We start from the raw sequence: 18,943 nt of genomic DNA on the forward strand, positions 1-18,943 counted from the left end.
AGTTAGAACTTTGGAAGGATGCTCTAGAAATTAAAGGTTTTAAAATTAGCTGGACTAAGACAAAGTATATTGAATGCAAGTTTAGTAATAATAGGAGTAGAGACGAGCAAGCAGTTAAGATTGACGATGAAGAAATACAAAAAAGAATGTATTTTCAATATCTTGGGTCGATAATCCAAGAAAATGGAGAGATTGAGGAAGATGTCGTGTATAGAATTAGAATTGGAGAGGCAAAGTGGAGTGTCCAACCAGAGTTTTATGTGATCACCTCATATCAATGAAGCTGAAGGGGAAGTTCTATAGGAGAACTGTGAGACCGGCTTTGCTTTATGGGGTGGAATGTTGGGTGTTCAAAAAAACAACATTTGGTGGTCAAAAAACAACATTCCCATAGGATGAGTGTAGCTAAGATGTGGATGTTCAGATGGATGAGTGGCAAGAGAAAAAGTGATAGAATTTGAAATGAATACATTCGGGAGAAGTTAGGTATCGCTCCAATAGGAGATAAGATGAGAGCAAATATACTTAAGTGGGCTTGCCATGTGCAACGTAGACCTAGTACATCTGTTAGGAGGTGCAAGTTGGTTCAAGTGGAAAGCTAAAAAATGACAAGGGGTAGGACCAAAATGACATGGTTGGAAGTAGTGAGAACATATGTGAAGACTTGTGGCCTCATTGAGGGTATGACCCTTGATATAGCATAATGTCAAACAAGATTTAGTGCAGTTGAGCCCAAATAGTTGGAACAAGGCTCTGACGATGACGATGATGAAGTCCTCTCCATATTTTTAACTTGTAATACAATTGCTCAATATAGCATAGTTGAGCTTGTATAATTTTAATGCTTTATCATTTATCATATGCTAATTCTCTATCTAATCATACATATAAATCTGTAGATATAGATTCCCGACTTCCCTTCCATACCTTGCCCCAATAAGAGAATCAAAACCAGCATGTGACGACCATCAGGATAACTACTTTGTCAAGCATGTGTTCAATGAGGTTGGGTTAGGGGGTAATGATTTTTTTTTTTATGTTGTTAAAAATGACTACATGAAAGCAAAGATATAAAACTATTCCAAATGCATCAATCTCCACTCTTCCCATATTCTATTTTTGCTCAATTTGGTGGATGACGCTAGTAGAGTAGAGGGTGTTCACAAAAAATCATATTCGATAAGCCTCATGTACCTATCATCAATGAAATTTTCATGAGAGTAAGGGAGCATGAAATTTTTTCCACATGGGATATCCAAACATCAAATTAATTTTTTAGTCCAAGATGATCCATGATATTAGATTCAACGATGTATGAGGAAGATAATGACTTTTATAGTACATTGTTGGGCCCTATGATGTTCGATTTAACGATCTATGTAGGAGATAATTACTTTTTCAATAAGATTGATGGGGGCCTCACAATTGCCCAATTTGCGTCCATGGTTGATGAATGAAGGCTAGTCTACAAAGTTATTGTACTTTTTTTGTTGATTTACTATTATACATAAGATTGTGATGGAAACAACGTGTCCACACGTATAAAACTACTTCGAAGACATTAATTGTTCAAGATGTTCACTGGTACAAAAGAAATTAAATACCTTTATCATGGATTTTGTTGGTAAACAAACATATGAGGGGACTTGAAGGGTAATTGTAAGAGTCAATTCATAAGAAGGATAGTATCTAAGTTTGTGTACCCTTAGTCTTGGTTCATATCTTATTTCGTATTGTTTAATCTATTTACCTTTTAAAAGTAACCATTTGTCTGTATATTATCTTATGGGTTAATTAAACATGTGAATGACAAATTCTTTAGAACGTATTATGGGGAGATCCCTCTAGAGAGGATTCAGAACATATTCAGGAGAGATTCCTCTGGAGAAGAAATTGTTGCAACGTGGATATCTGGAAAACAACACATAAAATAAATTTTCTATGAACTTCAAGTAAAATAAGAAATTGCAATGGAGCCTTAAAAACATTCTATTGTACGTGTAACTAAAAAAATTAAATAAGAAAAGGCTAACCAACAAGGTTAATTTTATGGGAAAATATCATCGTAGACCCTATTTTTGAGTTTTATTTCTCCGTAGACCCAAGGTTTCAAACTTATCTTGAGGTATAGAGATTATGTCTATTATATCTTCTAATCCCCTAGACCGAATTGACCTATGTTTAGCCCAAATAAATTTTTTAAAAAATCCTTTCTAAACCTTCTCTTTCTTATGTGTTTCTCTTTCTCTCTCATCATGAGTATCGGGGGAGAGAGAGAAAGAGTTGGGGGAAATTCAGAGAGAGGGGTTTGGGAGATTTACAGGGAGAGAGAGAGAAACACGTGAAGAGAGAGAAGGGGGTTTAGAAGAAGATGCCTTTTTTAAATTGTTTGAGGTAAATAAAGTTATTCCAGGGGGTTAGAAGATATAATAGATAAAATCTCAATGCAGCTAGATAGGTTTTGAAACCTTGGGTCTATAGAGAAATGAAACCTAAAAATAGGGTCTACAAAGATATTTTACCTAATTTTAGCTAATCACATTGACAATAACTTAATCACATTGACAAATAACTTAATCAGATTGACAATAACAAATCACTCTTTAAATATAGTTTGTATTTCAAGGTGTAGACTGTCACTACCTGAAATCTTTGGAAAAGGATTTTTAACAAGTTTATAGCTAGCTTGTCATTTAGAAATGCCCGAATCCGTAAAAACACTTTGGTTTCTCTCTTTACAGGTTCATTCCTTGTAAATAAATTTACTTTCTTTGTCTAAATAGTAAGTATATTATTTGAATTATTTGGAGAAGAATTGAGTGACCAATGGAGAAAGAAAAGAACTTATAATTCACAATATTTCATCTAAAAATATCTAGAACATAGCTTCGAACACCTATTAAACATTTACATTTAACAAAGTGGCATGATGATAGAGAAAAAAACGTATTGAGAGTCATGAAAAATTTATCTATGATAACCAATATTAATTAATCGGTCTAAGAAGGGCGAGGACATTAAACTTTCCCTTAACTCGCCCCAAGCCTGGGTAAAGGAGGTGGGTTGTGCTAAGTAAGCAACAAACGTAAAACTTTGCCAAAACTTTCCATAAATCCTGAATCTAAGTTACCTGCTTATGCAAGATATGAATAGTAGATGTTAAGTTTTAGCATCTACTATACTTTGCCTAATTGTATATATACTTTTACCCAAAATCTACTATTCATGCTTTCATTGGTAGTAGAGTTGAGTAGTTATTATCATAAAAAAAATTGTGCGGCTGTAAGAGGAGGCAACAACTTAACAACCACTATGTTTGGATAAATATGAATGATAGATGTTGGGTTTGAGTATCCTATTTGATACTTGTATCGGATATGTAATATCTTTCTGAAGTAACATTCTACTTAAAAACAAGGGCAACTTTAAAAGTGAATAATAACTGAACTCCGCCAACCAAGGATAGGTATGAATAATTTAAGGACTATAGTATTCGAACTCGCCGTTAGAACAAGGGAAATTTAGTGTACTTCGTACGAGTACTTGGTTCTCAAACTTAGTTGATGGTCTATAATGAGTTCCCACTTTTATGGCCACCTAGTTTTATTGGTGAGAAATTCGAGAGTGGTTAATTGGCTTCACTGCCTGTGGTGAGAATGACTAATTACAACTGTGGAGAATATATTATACTTTTGTAAGGTGCTCATGCCTCACATCTACTGTATATGCTTATCCTCGGGTTGCGAATTATTGTTTGCATTGAAAGCTAGTCTTGGTTTCAAGAGGGACGATTACTTATGAAAAATATTCCTTTGGTTTCAAAAAATGCTAGACAGCCCCTAGGCGGCCTGCCTGACGCTCAGCGCCCAGCGCCTAGGCGGGCGCTTAGAACCTCGGGCACGCTGCGGTGCAAATTCTTTGTTTTTTTTTTATATATTTGTTATCCAAATGCACATATATGCATATATTTGTGTCAAAATTTGTAATTTATTCCAAAATTTGAACCATACAAAGCATTTAAAAGTCTAATAGGCTACTGTAAGGTCTCCAACTCTCAAATTCAGAAATTCTCCATAATGGCATATTCCATATCCATAAAAGAAACCATAATAACATCCAAGATTCCAAGTCTCCAACTCTCCATGTCATCAACAAACTGACTTCCAAAACTATAGAAAAACCAGTAAGCTACACAACGAAATAGTCCAAAAAGGCAAAAAAATTACAAACCACATAACTAAATAAAAATCGTTCAAACTCCAAATGTCTAAAGCTCAAACAAAAATGGTGCAATAAAGTATTAAAGTTACTTCAAAAGAAGAGAGAAGACAATTAAGACATCAATAAGAATCAGAATCATCATCTTCATTGCCGTCATCTGCATCAGAATTGAGGCCGTCATCAGCAGAATCATCACCCTCTTCAACATATTCCTCTTCTTCCAGAGAATCTTCTGAATCTGCCTCCTCTTCCTCTATCTCCCTCCGTGAAGTACCAACACAAGAAGTTGTTCGAGTGGCCCTCCTAAGATCAGAAGCTTGCCCTGAAGCCACCTCGACCATTTCCCATGTCAAACCCTCCCCAGGGAAGACCTCTTCAGTACCAGGGTCACGAACTAGCCAATTTGAAGCATTCTCCATGTCTTTTGAAGAGATAGGGTCCTTCTTTGGCTGATTTTTCTTCTCCTTGAACCTTTGATTCTGTCTAACAAAAACCAAGTCATTGAGCTTCTTGCTCAAGCCTATTTCTTCTCTTTGTATGCATCTATAAGGCAAAATAATGCATAAATAACTTCTATAGGTCTATGATCTTCTTACCTTTTATGAATCTATATTACAAAATGAATATGAACTTATAAACAAAAAAAAATATAAAATTTTCTTCCTTTAAAATAGTAAAATAGTAAAATACCATCTCAAACGAACTCCAATTGCGCTCACAACCAGAAGAGGTAGTTGTCAAACTCAAGATCCACATAGCCATCTTCTGGAGGTTTGGAGCGCTACTCCCATGTTGTCTCCACCATTGGGCTACAATATGTGGGCAACCTTTATAATTAATTTAGGTATTTAACGTTATTAGAACTTGAAAGAAAATTATAAATTTATATTTTATAAAACAAAAGTACATAAGTCAAAAGAATATTACCTGGTTCGTCTTTGTTTCTATGCCTTAATGCCATATCTTTCCCAAATGACATCAAAGAACACTTGTACGAAATTAGCTCTTCAATTGATATCTTTTCTTGGATATTTGGATCAGGAACTAATTTCTCAAGGCACTCATTAAAACCATCCATAATTACCACTTTTGACTCAATATTTGCATTTGCATAAAAGAATTTGGGGTTCAAGTAGTACCCCGCTGCATGCAAGGTCTATGGAGCTGCCTATCCTATTTATCATCTATAATCTCACAAATTGAGGCATATTTCGCTGCATCATTGCCCAAATTCTCAGTAATCTCTTTTTTAGCCCTTTCTATTGCATCATATATAAAGCCCATGGAGGGCTGATAAGCATCAACCAAGCGCAAGACCTTCACCAAGGGAAGAAATACTAATATCGCATGTTCCACCCCACGCCAAAAATATTTCGAAAGAATAATATCTCGTGTCTTCTTTCGCTTGGCATCTCTAGACCACTTACACCTACTCCACTCCTCTGAAGCAAACATAGACCTTAATGCGATCCTCCTCTTATACATGCTCTGTAGACTAAGGTAAGCAATGGCAAATCTAGTGACTCTAGGCCTCACTAGCTCTCTCTTTTTTGTAAACTTGCGCATCATTCTATAGGTAAGTATGTGACTGTATATGAAGATTGTAACGTCCTTAGCCTTAAAAATAATTCCTTTAATAGGAGAGAATTCACCAATTGCTTCAAGCATAAGATCTACGCAATGTGCAGCGCAAGGAGTCCAAAATATGCGAGGCCTCTTTTGTCGAAGCAAATGACTTGCAGCTAGATTGGGAGCAGCATTAGCTGTGACCACTTGAATTACATGGTCCTCCTTAACCTCCTCAATACCCTTATCAATGAAAGAAAATATATAATGCGCATCATGAACATCATTGGAAGCATCGATTGAGCGCAAAAAAACTGTACCCATGGGACAATTTACTAATAAATTCATTTACTCCTCCTCCTCCTATCACTCCACATATCTGTCATCAAAGAAACCCCAAATTTAGCCCATCCCTTCTTATGAATATTGAGATATTCAGTAGTGTACTCGACTTCTTTCTTCAGTAGTGGCTTTCCAATCTCATAAGGAGTTGGAGCTTTCAAACTTGGCCCAAATTGCCCAATTGCTTCCAACATTGTATGGAAGCTATTCAAACTAGCAATATTAAAAGAAATGCTCGCATGGTAAAACCACCGAGCAATATACTCTCTATCTTCCTTTTTAAACTTATTTTCAATTGTCACTTGTTTTTTCCCCTTTCCCTTGCCTTTCTCAATTACTGTCTCAGGGCTAGGTGTAAAGAAACTATCTATAGGCCCTCTCGTACGAGCCTTCTTAGACCCAAAAGCCCTCTTGGTCTTAGATCTCTGAGTACCAACCATGGCTACCTCTTCTTTCCCCTCTTCATCATCCTCTTCTTCAGTTTCAGTATTATCATAAAAAATATGAACCCTTGACTTTAATTCTGCTATATCTTTTTTTTTTTGCAACTTTTTTACTCTTTTCAGCTTCAATGTACTCCAAAATTTCGTTCTTTACAAGATTTGGGACTTACATGGGGCGACATCACCTTTAATACCGACAAGATGTTTCTTAAATCTATTTATGTAGGCATTAGAAGCATGTCCACAGAAATTGCACATAATTTTATTTCTGTCATTCTTATCCAGGTTAAAACAATATTTCCATCCCGGATCTCCACCCCTGGTAGATCCCACAGAAGACATCTCAAATTGAAAAAATAAATCTCAAATAAAGATTATAAATTGCACTTTTTACCCAATCTCTGATCTTCGATGTTGGCTATCTCAGTCGAGCTACGAATCAACTTAAAAGTCTTCTAATACCATCAATAGCACCCTAAAAATAATTTCAATCGGAAGAACAAACTTTTCAATCCATAAGAAATATTTTCGATTCTCAGCAATTGCTTTAGATTCTCATAAATAAGTTTAAGATTGAGGGTTTCTTGTTTTTTCGTTTGGGGTTGAAAATAAACCCCCAAACTTATTTTATACAAACTTGGGGGTCAAAATGACCCCCTTTGCCCTTTTGGGCGAAGTTAAAAAAAAAAATCGTAAACTGTGCTGAGCGCCTGCCTAGGTACAGCCGCTCGTGTTGGGGCGCCCAGGTCCAGGAGTGCGGTAAAAGTTTTTTGGGAGCCTAGGTGCTGGGCGGTCCGTTTTTTTAAATATTGCTTTTAAGAGTGTATTGGTTGGGATACTCAAACTCAACTTCCACTAATGGCAGTGGGCTAGGAGGTGTTGCCCACTTTGATAAAACACGTTTCTTTTGGAGCAAGGTTAGCCTTGAACATCACTTCCCATGGAAGCATGGACGATAAATTTTGGCCTAAGAGTACTTATACAACTAGGAAAAATATAATGTACTATGTACAAAGTGCAGTGGTAGGTTAACGTAACATCCATCTTCCATAACTCGCATCCACTGCCCATACTTATCCTTGAGGTTTGGAGTTAATGTATTGTCCTTTTTTAAAGCCACTTGTATTTTTAAGGGGGTTGATTTATTTCATAAAATCTTCCAATGGTATGAGTATCAATAGAATACTTAGACCGAACATCCATGGTGAATGTTGATCCAAAGACGGTGGTTGATGAGTTCTTGCCTACTTTTATAGCTTACTAATTTTTCACTAAAAAAGTGAATTCCACTGCTCATGAAAATGTGAACAATGAATGTTGAGTAAGTGCATCTGAATATTCATGAAACATAATATGTGGTACTGTCTTAGTGAACTCCATTGCTTAAAGTCCAAATATAGAGAATGGATGTTGGGCATGGCAATAAGATACTCACCACTAAGTATAGCATCTGATCTTGACAAACTAGCCCCAAAGAAATTCCATAAAGGTTATTGATATGAGTTATGAATAAATAAAATCTTCAATCAAACTGATGGGTAATCAATTGATCTTGGTTGTTGATAAATGAATTTTACCTTTGTCTCTATGTGTTTCTCTCTATCGTTATGTCACTTTGTTAAATGTGATTAGTTTTTTGGGTCATCAAAGCTGTGCTATTGGAGGTTCCTAAATGAATTATTACGAGTGGAAAGATTCTTTTTTCTCTTGCCATTTGCCACTCAATTATTCTTCACATAATCTAACGAATATACTTTGCAGAGAGAGCACATGGAATTTTTTTTTGCAAGTAACTTCCTTTCTCTGTACATAGAAAAAGTAATGTGCCATTGAGGATTTGGGCGTTTCCAAATCACATGTTAACTATATACTAGGAATGGGCTCAAGGCTATGTGGTCAGAATGGCAAGCCGCCAAAGTGTGATGCCTTGAGTTCTATTCCTATCACGGGTAGGGGAACCCTTCCGCATTGAATTACCCCCCCCAAAAAAAAATGCTAATCATATACTATAGTTTTTCTTTAATGGTTTTGATGGTGATGGGTTTCACCCTGAAATACCAACTTTATTAGAAGGATTCTTTTTTTTTTTTGTTAATGTGATTAAGATAGTTGTTTTTGGGTGGATTCTTTAGAGTTTCTGTTTGTTGGATAGTTTTTTTATTTTAATTTGTTTTTACATTATTCTTATAATATAATGTTATAGGGTTTCACTATAGTGTTCTTATTTGTACTTGGACTTAGAAAAGTTCAATTTTATGAGTTGTTTTTTGGGATATTTAAACTTACAACAACCTTTTTTTTTTTTTTTTTTCATTTTGGGGTAATTTTACAAGGAAGAGGTCACCTATCTATGGTAGGAATGGAACTCAAAACGTGACATTGTGGTGCCCCACTACGCTGACCACCTAGACTTGAGCCCATTCCTAAAGTGCACTTTTTTGTTTTTTTAGGTAGTTCAGTGGGGAGGACCCCATGCCTGTGGTGGGAATGGACTCAAGACATCACATTATGGCACCATGCCATCGAACCGCTTAGCCTATTCCTAACTTGCAACAACTTCTGTCTTCATAGGAAGCTCCCTTAATTTGTTACGAATTAATATGCCATGCTTGTGTTTAATGAACCCATAAGATGAAGTATAGAAGACTGTTATTTTAAAAACAAAACGAAATAAGATATGAACCAAAAGTAAAGCCATACCTATTTGAGATTTTATACTTTTTACAATTGACTCTTGTAATTATATTCGATTCCCTTTCATCCTTATTTCTCAAAGATATTCACAGGAAATGTATTTAATGTCCTTTGCTCTAGGGAATATTTTGAACAATTTGTATATTTTAAGTAAGGGTGAAGTTTTTATAAGGCTGCCTCTTTATATTGTAGAAGTAAGGCACACCTCTAAAAGTTTCTTAGAGATGTCATTTTTGGTGTTGTAGGCATCATGATAGATTGAAAATCTACTTTCATCCCTAGTTATAATTTCAAAATTGATACAGATCGAGCAGATCAATAAACACTTGAAAATAGACGGTCCTTATAACTTGTTACAGGACGCACTAATTTTTTGACTTGGAATTCTTTTTTCTTTTATGTCCATACATCTTGTGGTCGAGATGATCAATTGGAGGGTTCTTTAACGCCGGAATACTTTCTTCTTTAGGATTTTTGAAGTTCACCTTACTTCAGTAGTACAAGGCTGCAACCTTTTATAGGTCTATATATGTTGTTTTCATCATGATGTTGTGTATATTAGTAGTGTCCAAAGGGTACAATCTTTTGTATATTAGTTTTCATTCATCTTTCCTTTCATGAGGACAAGTTAATTGTAAAGCCCCATATAATAAATTGAGAAAGTCATTATCTCTTTCATAAATTGTTGAATCTGTCATCTTAGGATCATCTTCCTTTAGAAATTAGTTTGGTGATTGGATATCCACATTTGAAAAGATTGTGATGCTTAGTTAATATTGTGAAACTTTTATTGATAATAGGTATATGGGCATTGTTATCTATGATTTTGTGCATGCCTTATAAATCTACAACTAGCCTAGCCAGAATCTGCTGTAGAAGTAGGAAATAGGAAGAAGGGATGCAGATGCTCTTGGATTTGTTTATATTTTTAGTTACTTATAGGCATGACTAATGATAATAAATTTGGAAGCTGATTTCCCTAAACCAAATCTAATGGGCAGATGACTCAACCTCACTTTAGGAATATGACATTGCATCATACTTTGCTTTAGTCCTGGAATTGAGGATTGTTTGTTGTTTCTTATACTTGTAGGACATACATAGCTCCTTGGAAACCCTAGGCAACTAAGCAGCTAAAGTTATCAAGTGTAATCTGGTTGTGTGTAATGTGCATTTGCATCCAGTGGGTTATGGGTTGGTTTCTTGGTAGGATTGACTTTTGCCCTATGTATGCGTGTCTTGCGGAGTTTACATTTTGCATTTCGTTTCTGCAACACTTAGTTCAAAAACATGAGAATCACAAGATGGAACATAACCAGGAGAAGCGGGAGTAATTCTACACTACATAGGAGGAGGATTTATGGGGTTCTGCCATGTGGAGAGAGGGGGCAGAGGGCTCTGTCAGTACATCCTTTTGTCTTCCCTGGTAAATTCAATGTAAGGGTGAAATAATATATGGATTATGTGGCACTAAGGAATTTTGTATTACATGGAACTTGTGACTCTTCAATTGGTTCGCAAAATATGACAACATTGATGCTAGGATGCGAGCAAGGAATAATGATTGATGGAGTGTAAATGGTACCGTGCTTCAATCACTGAACATAATAAGAAACATCGGGATATTCATAAAGGAATAACATGAATAAAGGGTTTTTTTTAATTTATTAAAAAAAAATCCTTTTTTTCTTTATCTTATCATTATAACAAAATCACATCTCAAAAGAACAAAAATTACTATGAAATGGTGCCAATTAAAGATGCCAAATGGTACAAACATGGCCGATGACTCAAGCTTGAACAATCATGGTGTGAGCTCTTGAAACAACTCTATAAGACATGAGAAGTTCACTTTTAACTAAAGTACAATTAACTTGTCATAGTATAAATTTCATTTAAATGTAGCTGCTTTCTGAAATAATTTCAGAGCATAGAATTCAAGGATCAAGTTAATTGCATTCTTTGTAGTATATTGAAACAAACAAATGCAAGTCTTGTCTTACATTTGTATTGTATATTTGTTGTATGACACTCATAAAAAAGAACATGCTGTTGTTTGTTTTCGTTCTATGATTGTCTATAATATCATAGGTATGTTTTACTTGCTGTGTGTCCTAATTGTAAGAACTAAGATACCTGTAACTTCTTTCAAGCTGAGGAAGATTATTCCTTTACCACTGAAGAGTCTCTCATCTTAAACCTCCTAATGTCTTACCTTATTCCCCTTTTTTTGTGCTGTCCTCAACGAGGCAATATAAAATTTTAATTTGATATTTGCTTCGTATCTTGCTTTTATCAACTTTGGGTTGTGATTATGACAATTTAATAAATTAAACATACGTTTTGTAGTGATTCCAATGCAAACGGTGATTATTCCAAACAAGTGCAATGAAAGGCTGGTTGGACTGTTGCATGAGGCTGAGTCAAGGCCAATTATTGTCTTGTGCCATGGATTTCGATCATCAAAGGTGACCACTAGATAATGATTTTTTGTCTAGCTTTTATTTCCATTATATTAGTAATAAAATGACCTTTTTTTGTCTAGTCTTTATTTCTGTTATATTAGTAATAAAATAACGTTCTTTGGTATCATTTAGATTACTTCTTTCCTTGTCTTTGAACTGAAAGAATTCCATCATCTTTGTATTTATTAGGTAAAGCGATCTCTTTTTGACTTGTAAAATTTACTGACCTATGAATACCACATACCATATGCTTTTTATATAGTGATGGAAGAAATGGATCAAGTGAAGGAAAACAAGGGAAACCTGCTATTGAAAACAGTAAAAGGGGCTTAAAAGCCAAGTTCCATAGCCACACCTTTGGATAATCTAGGAAAACCTAAGGATAGAACTCAAAACAATCTGCCCTCCCCCATACATCATAACCTATTTAATGTCTAAGCCATAGGTTGCCCGAATCTCCTTGCCGAGGTCGCCATTCTGGTTCGGAATCCCCATTTGGCAATTCCGACAAGGGATCTTCATGGAAATTGTTTCCTAGAACTTATGAACCTAGACTCCATAAGTTAGGAAACTTGTTTCATACCTTTTCAGGAATCTTGTTTCATTTGATCCCATTATTTGTGGGATCTCGGCCCCAAATTTTTCTAATCTTGATTTTAGCATTTATTAAATCTTGATTTCACGTCCACACGTGATGAATCTTGATTCGTTATGATTTTGAATCTAGAATCTACAACATAAAAGACCTCGGTTCGTAGGAGCATGGAACTATGATTCAATCGACATAGAATTTTGCTTCGACCTCCATAAGATACCTGTTTGATGTCAAAATCTCTCTCTACCGACTTGTTGTTTTTAATTCATGCAATAATTTATCCATGTGTGTGCTTGATGTTTTGATTGAATTTATCCCCTAGCACAATGGCATAATGTGAATGCAAGCAAATAAAAATAAAAATAAAATAAAATAAAAATAATAATAAAGAAACAATACGAAGTAATAATGTCCACTTTCTTGAATGGTTACCACTTTTTAAAGGTAATTGGAGTAGAGATCTTTATTCGATTCGAATGCTTCTAATAGTGTTAGGAATGCTCGAATCACATTTCTAATAGTGCTAGGATGGACTACCTTTTCTTTAAAGTATAATTGGTAACTACAACACGTACAATAAATACCATGGTACAGAGAAAATCCTATTTTGTTTGTATAATAATGAAATCAAGATCATAATTTAGAAATACATAGGATAACATTTGTATATTTTGTAGAAATACATTGACTTCAATTCTGAGGAACCCTTCTACAAGTCTAATAAGAGACATTTGATATTGATTGCTGAAATTGATTTTAAGTTGATAAGCGCGTGATGCCGTTGATATAGGATACTTGTTTCTATTGGGCGTTGTACTTGACTCTATAGAGTTACAAATCTCGATTGCTAGTTCGTATCAATCTGGATTCTATAAACTAATATGAATCCGGATTCCAAATTGGCAGGAATCTTGCTTCCACATACGTCGGAAACTCTATTCTAAATATGTTGAAATCTTGATTCCAAACTGGTGCGAATATTGGTTCCACATACGTTGGTAACCCGATTCCTAAGATTTCGGAATCTCGATTCCTTGGCGATTTCAAGGAGGTAGGAATCTCAATTCCAAGGATATTAGAATCTTGATTCTATATGTGGCGGAATATTGATTCCATTTTGGTCAATTCTCGATTCTCAAAAAATAGGAATCTTGTTCCCCGAGATTCCCATTGTACGGATGTCAATTCTGAAAACAAGAATCTTTTAGCCGGCTTGATTTCGTGATTCTGATTCCTAAAATGATTCGGGTTCCCAGGCGTTTCTAAAGCACAATGCAGACCATCTATTACAAACATTAAATCACGACGATAAACACATAATAAAAAAGCAAGAAAAGACAATCTTGTCCAAAATGCCCTAAATAACAAAACTACCCTTGAACTTGTGTTTCATGCTTTTAAGGCCATTTTTGGGCCTCTAGAGTCATTTTATTGCCAAAATCGCTTTCCGCTATCAGTGCAATTGGTTGGGTTGTAGGGCTTAGAAAGAGGATTTTGTAGAGTATCGATAAGCCCAATTTTGAGCTAGGAGCAAAATGTTAAGCAATTTCAAGGGCACATTGCTCACAAGTCGACCTCATCAATCCCCCTTGATTAGGGAGGACTCGCCCTCAGGTCTGCTCAGCCATGAACATCCTCCATGCTTCCTCATCGATCCACCTTGGGTCCTATTCTGAGCTCCAAGAGTTCTCTGACTTAAGCTTACCCTTCCATTGAACAAGGAATTAGTTATATGAACCACACTGAGTGGTGATGGTCTGAATATCCAAAATCCCATGAACGGCTTCGGCAGCTAGGCTTCCCACTTCTGTTTGCCCATGCTAGCACATACTCCATGATACCATTAAAGGTCAACAACATTGGAAACAAGTTGTATGTTATACTTGTTTGAAAGCTCGGTTTTGTAAGCATTGCTGCGTATTCTTCGTAGCACTCGACAAGGACCAATATGCTTGTACTTCAGCTTATGATAGTTGCCAACCAAAAAGTGCAGGTAGACCATTACCAAATCTCCTTTGCATAGGTCACGTGTAGCTAGTGTTGGTCAGTGTTGTCCTTATACTTAGCATAGGTCACGTGTAGGTTCTTTCGCATCTGCTTATGGATGTCTTGTGCTTGGCCAGAGCTTCTGCATTATCCCTAGCTCATTCTTTCTCAGGAAGGGGAACCAGGTTGAGCACATTTCTCAGCTGCTGACCATACACGACCTTCAAAGGGGACCACCCTGTCGACCTATTGAAATTTCTGTTGTCGGCGAACTCAGCTTGCATTAGGACTTAATCCCATTGGTTGGGCTTGTCCTCAATGACACTCCGAAGGAGATTTCTCAGGCTTTGGTTGGCCACCTCGGTTTGGCCATCTGTTGGTGGTAAGCACTGTTGTACTAAAGCTTGTTGCCCAGCTTCTTGCACAGAGTGTGCTAAAAGTGACTCACAAAGCATGTATCCCTTTCAAAGGTGATGGTTTGGGGAGCTTCATGGAGGCGAACCACTTCCTCAAGGAATATGTCAGCCACATGGGTTGTCTCGAGGAATAGTATTGCTGCATGGGATGAAGTGCGCCATCTTTGCAAACCTGTCCACCATGACAGCGACTAAACCTCTAGTTGTGTGAGGGAGTCCCATATTCCCACACAAAATCCATGCTAATGATTGTCAAAGGGCTGGAAGGGATGGACAGAGGGGTCCATAAGTAGGTGTTTTGGGCTCGATCTTTGGTCAGCTTGCAAGTTTGACACCTCTTTGCGAACCAGCTAACATTTTGTTTGAGTCTAGGCCAATAATACTTCTCTTCCACGGCTATAATTGTCTTATCTCGCCTTAAAGTGCCCACTGAGTCCACCTCCATGCATTCTGGCGATGATCTTGGCACAAAGTGATACCTTAGGGATGCATAGTTTACTCCTTTTGAGAAGGAATCCATCCTGCCATACGAAGTTAGAGGTAGGAACGTTGCTTCTCTGCACACTTTGATCAACAATTTTACCAAAATGGGGGTCAATGGCATATTGTTGTGGCAGGATCTCAAATCCACATACTGGGGTAGAATGTTTAGTTTTGGCCTCATTTAATTTTTCCTTGTAAAAGCCTATTGGTTTGCCTTCTTGGTTAGGGATAGCCCCAACGCATACATGGAGGCATCATCATCTACTTGAAAGACCTTCTCAAAATCTGGTAATGCTGGAACCATGGCACTAGTCATCTTCTCTTTAATGAGTCTAGAACTCTCATCAGCAGCCTTAGTCCATTGAAAGGTGCCTTTCTTCATAGAGTTGGTCATAGGGGCGATAAGACTGCTGAAATTTTTGATAAATTTCCTGTGGAAGGTAGCAGAGCCATGGAAGCTTCTAACTTCCCCTACGGTCTTTGACATCAGCCACTCTACAATAGCCTGCACCTTGTCTTGGTCCACCTTAATTGCTTCTGCTGCCACTGTAAATCCCAGGAATATCATGCTGTCTGTCATCAAGGAGCACTTCTTCATATTTACAAACAGTTGTCATCTCACAAAACCTCAAACACTTGCCTGAAATGGCCGAAGTGCTCTTCGTTAGTGCAGCTGTAAACAATATTTTTGTCAAACTACACTAGAGGTCCCCAGTTCGAACCCGGGCTCAGACAATTTTGTTTTCTAGTAATTTTTTTTTTTTTTTTTTTGTCAAAATACACTACTATGAATTTCTCAATCAAGGGCCTGAGGATTTGGTTCATCATCCTCATGAGGGTGTTCGCGGTATTGCACTGTCAAATGGCATGACAAGCCACTTGTACAACCCTTCCTGGGATCTTGAATGTGATTTTCCATTCATCACCATGGTGAATTCGAAATTGATGTTATCCTCTCTTTAAGTCAATCTTAGAGAAGATCTTTGAGTCTGCTAGGCTGCTAGCATATCAAGCATGTTATTAAGTCATGGAAATGGGAAGTGGTATTTCGTAGTTCCCTGCTGGCCATATTCATCCTCCAAGATCCATCCTTCTTAGGTGCTAGCAAGGCAAGAATAGCGCAATGGCTCATGTTCTCCCTAATCAACCCCCTTATTCAGTAATTCGGAGACCTACTGGTGCAACTCAACATGCTACTTCGGGCTTATGTGGTAGTGGGGTAGGTTTGGAAGACTGGTGCCTGCAAGTTTTGATATAACGCTAGGAGGCAAACACTGGGCAGCATAACATCCTTAAATTCATCAACCAATTGCTCTGTGCTTGTAAGAATAGCAGTAGGAGGAGGAGGCTCTTTTGATACTAAGCATACACGCGCTCTTGGCTGTCACCCGGAAATTGATTCATGGAGAGAATGATCGCATTTTCCCCTTATGTTCAGGTTGGGCATCCTCTTTCAGGGGTTGCAGGGTTATGCTAACAGCATCTTTGGAAATGGTATATGTGTTGTGTCACTCATGGCGTGTGGAAGATCGGCCATACTGCCATGGGTGACTTGACAAAATGTGACATACATATGTAACACCAAACAAACTCCTTATAGGACTTCCCAACGGTAAAATTGACCAAACAATAATGGTTAACATGGGTTTGTTACCTTAAACTAGGGGATATTTTAGGGCTAAGGGTGTTGTTCACACTTCGATTTGAGCTTGTCCACCATCTCCTACGACACCGCATTCTGATTGATGATGAGGGCGCGAACTTTGCCTTTTGAGACACATTTGGTGCGAAAGATATTTATTTGCAACCATGACTCTTCAACTACCTTTGGGGCAGACAATATTGTCTAATCGTGAGCAACTCTCCCTCATCTGGGTACAACTCTGTTGCTTCTTTTGGTACATCAATAGGCTGCCCCATCATAAACATGCTCCTTTTCAATATCCCCCTCGTACTCTTCGTCTGCCTCTCGAAGGTGTGCAACAACTTGGCTCTTGGGGCACTTGAAAGAGAAGTTGCCCTATTCAACACATTTGGAACACCTAATGCTCTGATCTCGAGCCTGGAAAGGCTTGTTCATAGCCAGTTTTTCCTCAATTGTCACCCAAATACTGGGTCAAAATCATCTGGCTCCTACTGCCTTAAATTAGTGCAAAAGCCATTGGGGATTGAGGAGGACCCTCAGTTAGAGAAGAGAACAACAGTTCTCTTCAACTTTGCTTCAGCCTGTAAGGCAAATTGATACGCCTCATAAATATTGGTTGCCCTGTGTAGGTTGTGTTCATCTTGAATCTAGGGTTTCAAGCCACTGACATAGAGGGATATAAGTTGATCATTGTTTGAATGAATTTCATTTTGTCTCATCGACAGATAAAACTCCTTTGTGTATTCTTGCACACTCTTCTCCTTCCGGCGCAAGTGGTGGAACTTTGGTATGGATCTTGGGTGTAAACGACGGGGGCAAACTCCTTCAAACATGTCATTTTCCTCTAACTCATGATTTTCTCCACAAGCGATTGGCCTGTAGTTGCTGCCTTCAGATGATGGCACGCCCCTACATCTGGGTGGCTATTAACATCACCTTCTACTAACATCACTTTCTTATGCTCGGATAGCTCCTTCCATGCGAAAAATGTCTCAACACTAGCAAGCTAATCTAAGAAGTCATGTAGTTATAACGACTAGAGAGCTCAGGCACATCTACTGGATGCCTCTATCCAATCCTTCCAAGGCATGCATTGGATGCTCCCCAAGGGGTACGTTTGAGGTCCTTCCCCTGGTTAGTAAGTGGAGCTGCATCCCTCAGTTGTGGAAAGGTTCTCTTCTTCAAGCTCTGATTAGTCATTCTCATGGAATGCTCAAGAAATCAGATGCACCCACCTAGGCAGGCGCCTAGGAACAAGGATAGAGTAACACAAAGCACTTGAAAATACAAAATTAAATAATTACGGAGACACAAACACCATCAAATTGCAACAAAACTCAAATGTCATCTTACATTTACATAAACTAATAACGCAACCATCAAAAGTCTTAAACAATTCTATGTCATTAGTCATCACCACTCCGAATAACTTAGAACGGCATTCTACTTAAAATGGCAATTCTATGTCATCACCACTCCGCATAGAACTTGATGATGATGCCATGCCATTATCATCAGAGTCATCACAACCTCCTCAACATAATCCCTTGTCTCTTCTGGATTTGCTTCATCCTCTTCATTCTCCTCTCTCAATCCCATCAACCTCTTCCCCTTCTCCTTTGCTTTCCCCCTTCCCTTTGGCTCTGAGATTGAGATCAAGTGGATGCATGAGGCTCAATGGTGTCCCAACAGCCTCACGAACTTGGCCCTAAGTCAAGCCTTCTCTAGGGAATACCTCATCATCCCTAGCATAACTAGCCAGTTACTAGTATCATTCATGTCATCAACTTCAATAGCCTCCCTTTCTTTGTGCTCCAGCTCCTGATGGCACTCTTGTAGGTTTTGCTTATACTGAATGAAGACAAGTTCATTTAGATAAATGTCGAATGAACAATTAAAATTTATAGAAACATAATATAGGTTAGGCTAATAAACTAACTACCTTCTCAGTAAATAAAATTACCATTTCAAACGTGCTGAAGTTACGTTCACATCCAGACGAGCTGCAAGTCAGATTCAATATATGCATGGCCATTTGTCGCAAATGTGGGGTGCTTACCCGTGGCTTGTCCACCATGCAACTATTT

At 37.5% G+C, this 18,943-nt stretch overlaps 1 protein-coding gene across 17 annotated transcripts in view; it reads left to right on the top strand.

Moving 5' to 3' along the window:
* The window catches only part of LOC18444730 (uncharacterized), a 39,153-nt gene that overhangs the window by 4,457 nt on the left and 15,753 nt on the right, over positions 1 to 18,943 (top strand). For 15 of the 17 annotated variants that reach the window (XR_016055263.1, XR_016055264.1, XR_016055267.1 and 12 more), the window contains one exon: positions 11,616 to 11,734. Coding sequence is in view for 12 of the 17 variants with exons in the window: in XM_020673862.2 (XP_020529521.1) it covers positions 11,616 to 11,734 (119 nt within the window). In the remaining 5 variants the exon portion in view is untranslated. Of the gene's footprint in view, positions 1 to 10,579; positions 10,704 to 11,615; positions 11,735 to 18,943 lie in introns of those variants that run through there. The other 2 variants (XM_088866369.1, XM_020673866.2) reach the window with 2 other exon arrangements.

Source organism: Amborella trichopoda, chromosome 5 (genome assembly GCF_054954075.1).
Source record: "Amborella trichopoda isolate Santa Cruz 75 chromosome 5, AtrichopodaSantaCruz75HAP2 v2.0, whole genome shotgun sequence".
NCBI lineage: Eukaryota > Viridiplantae > Streptophyta > Magnoliopsida > Amborellales > Amborellaceae > Amborella > Amborella trichopoda.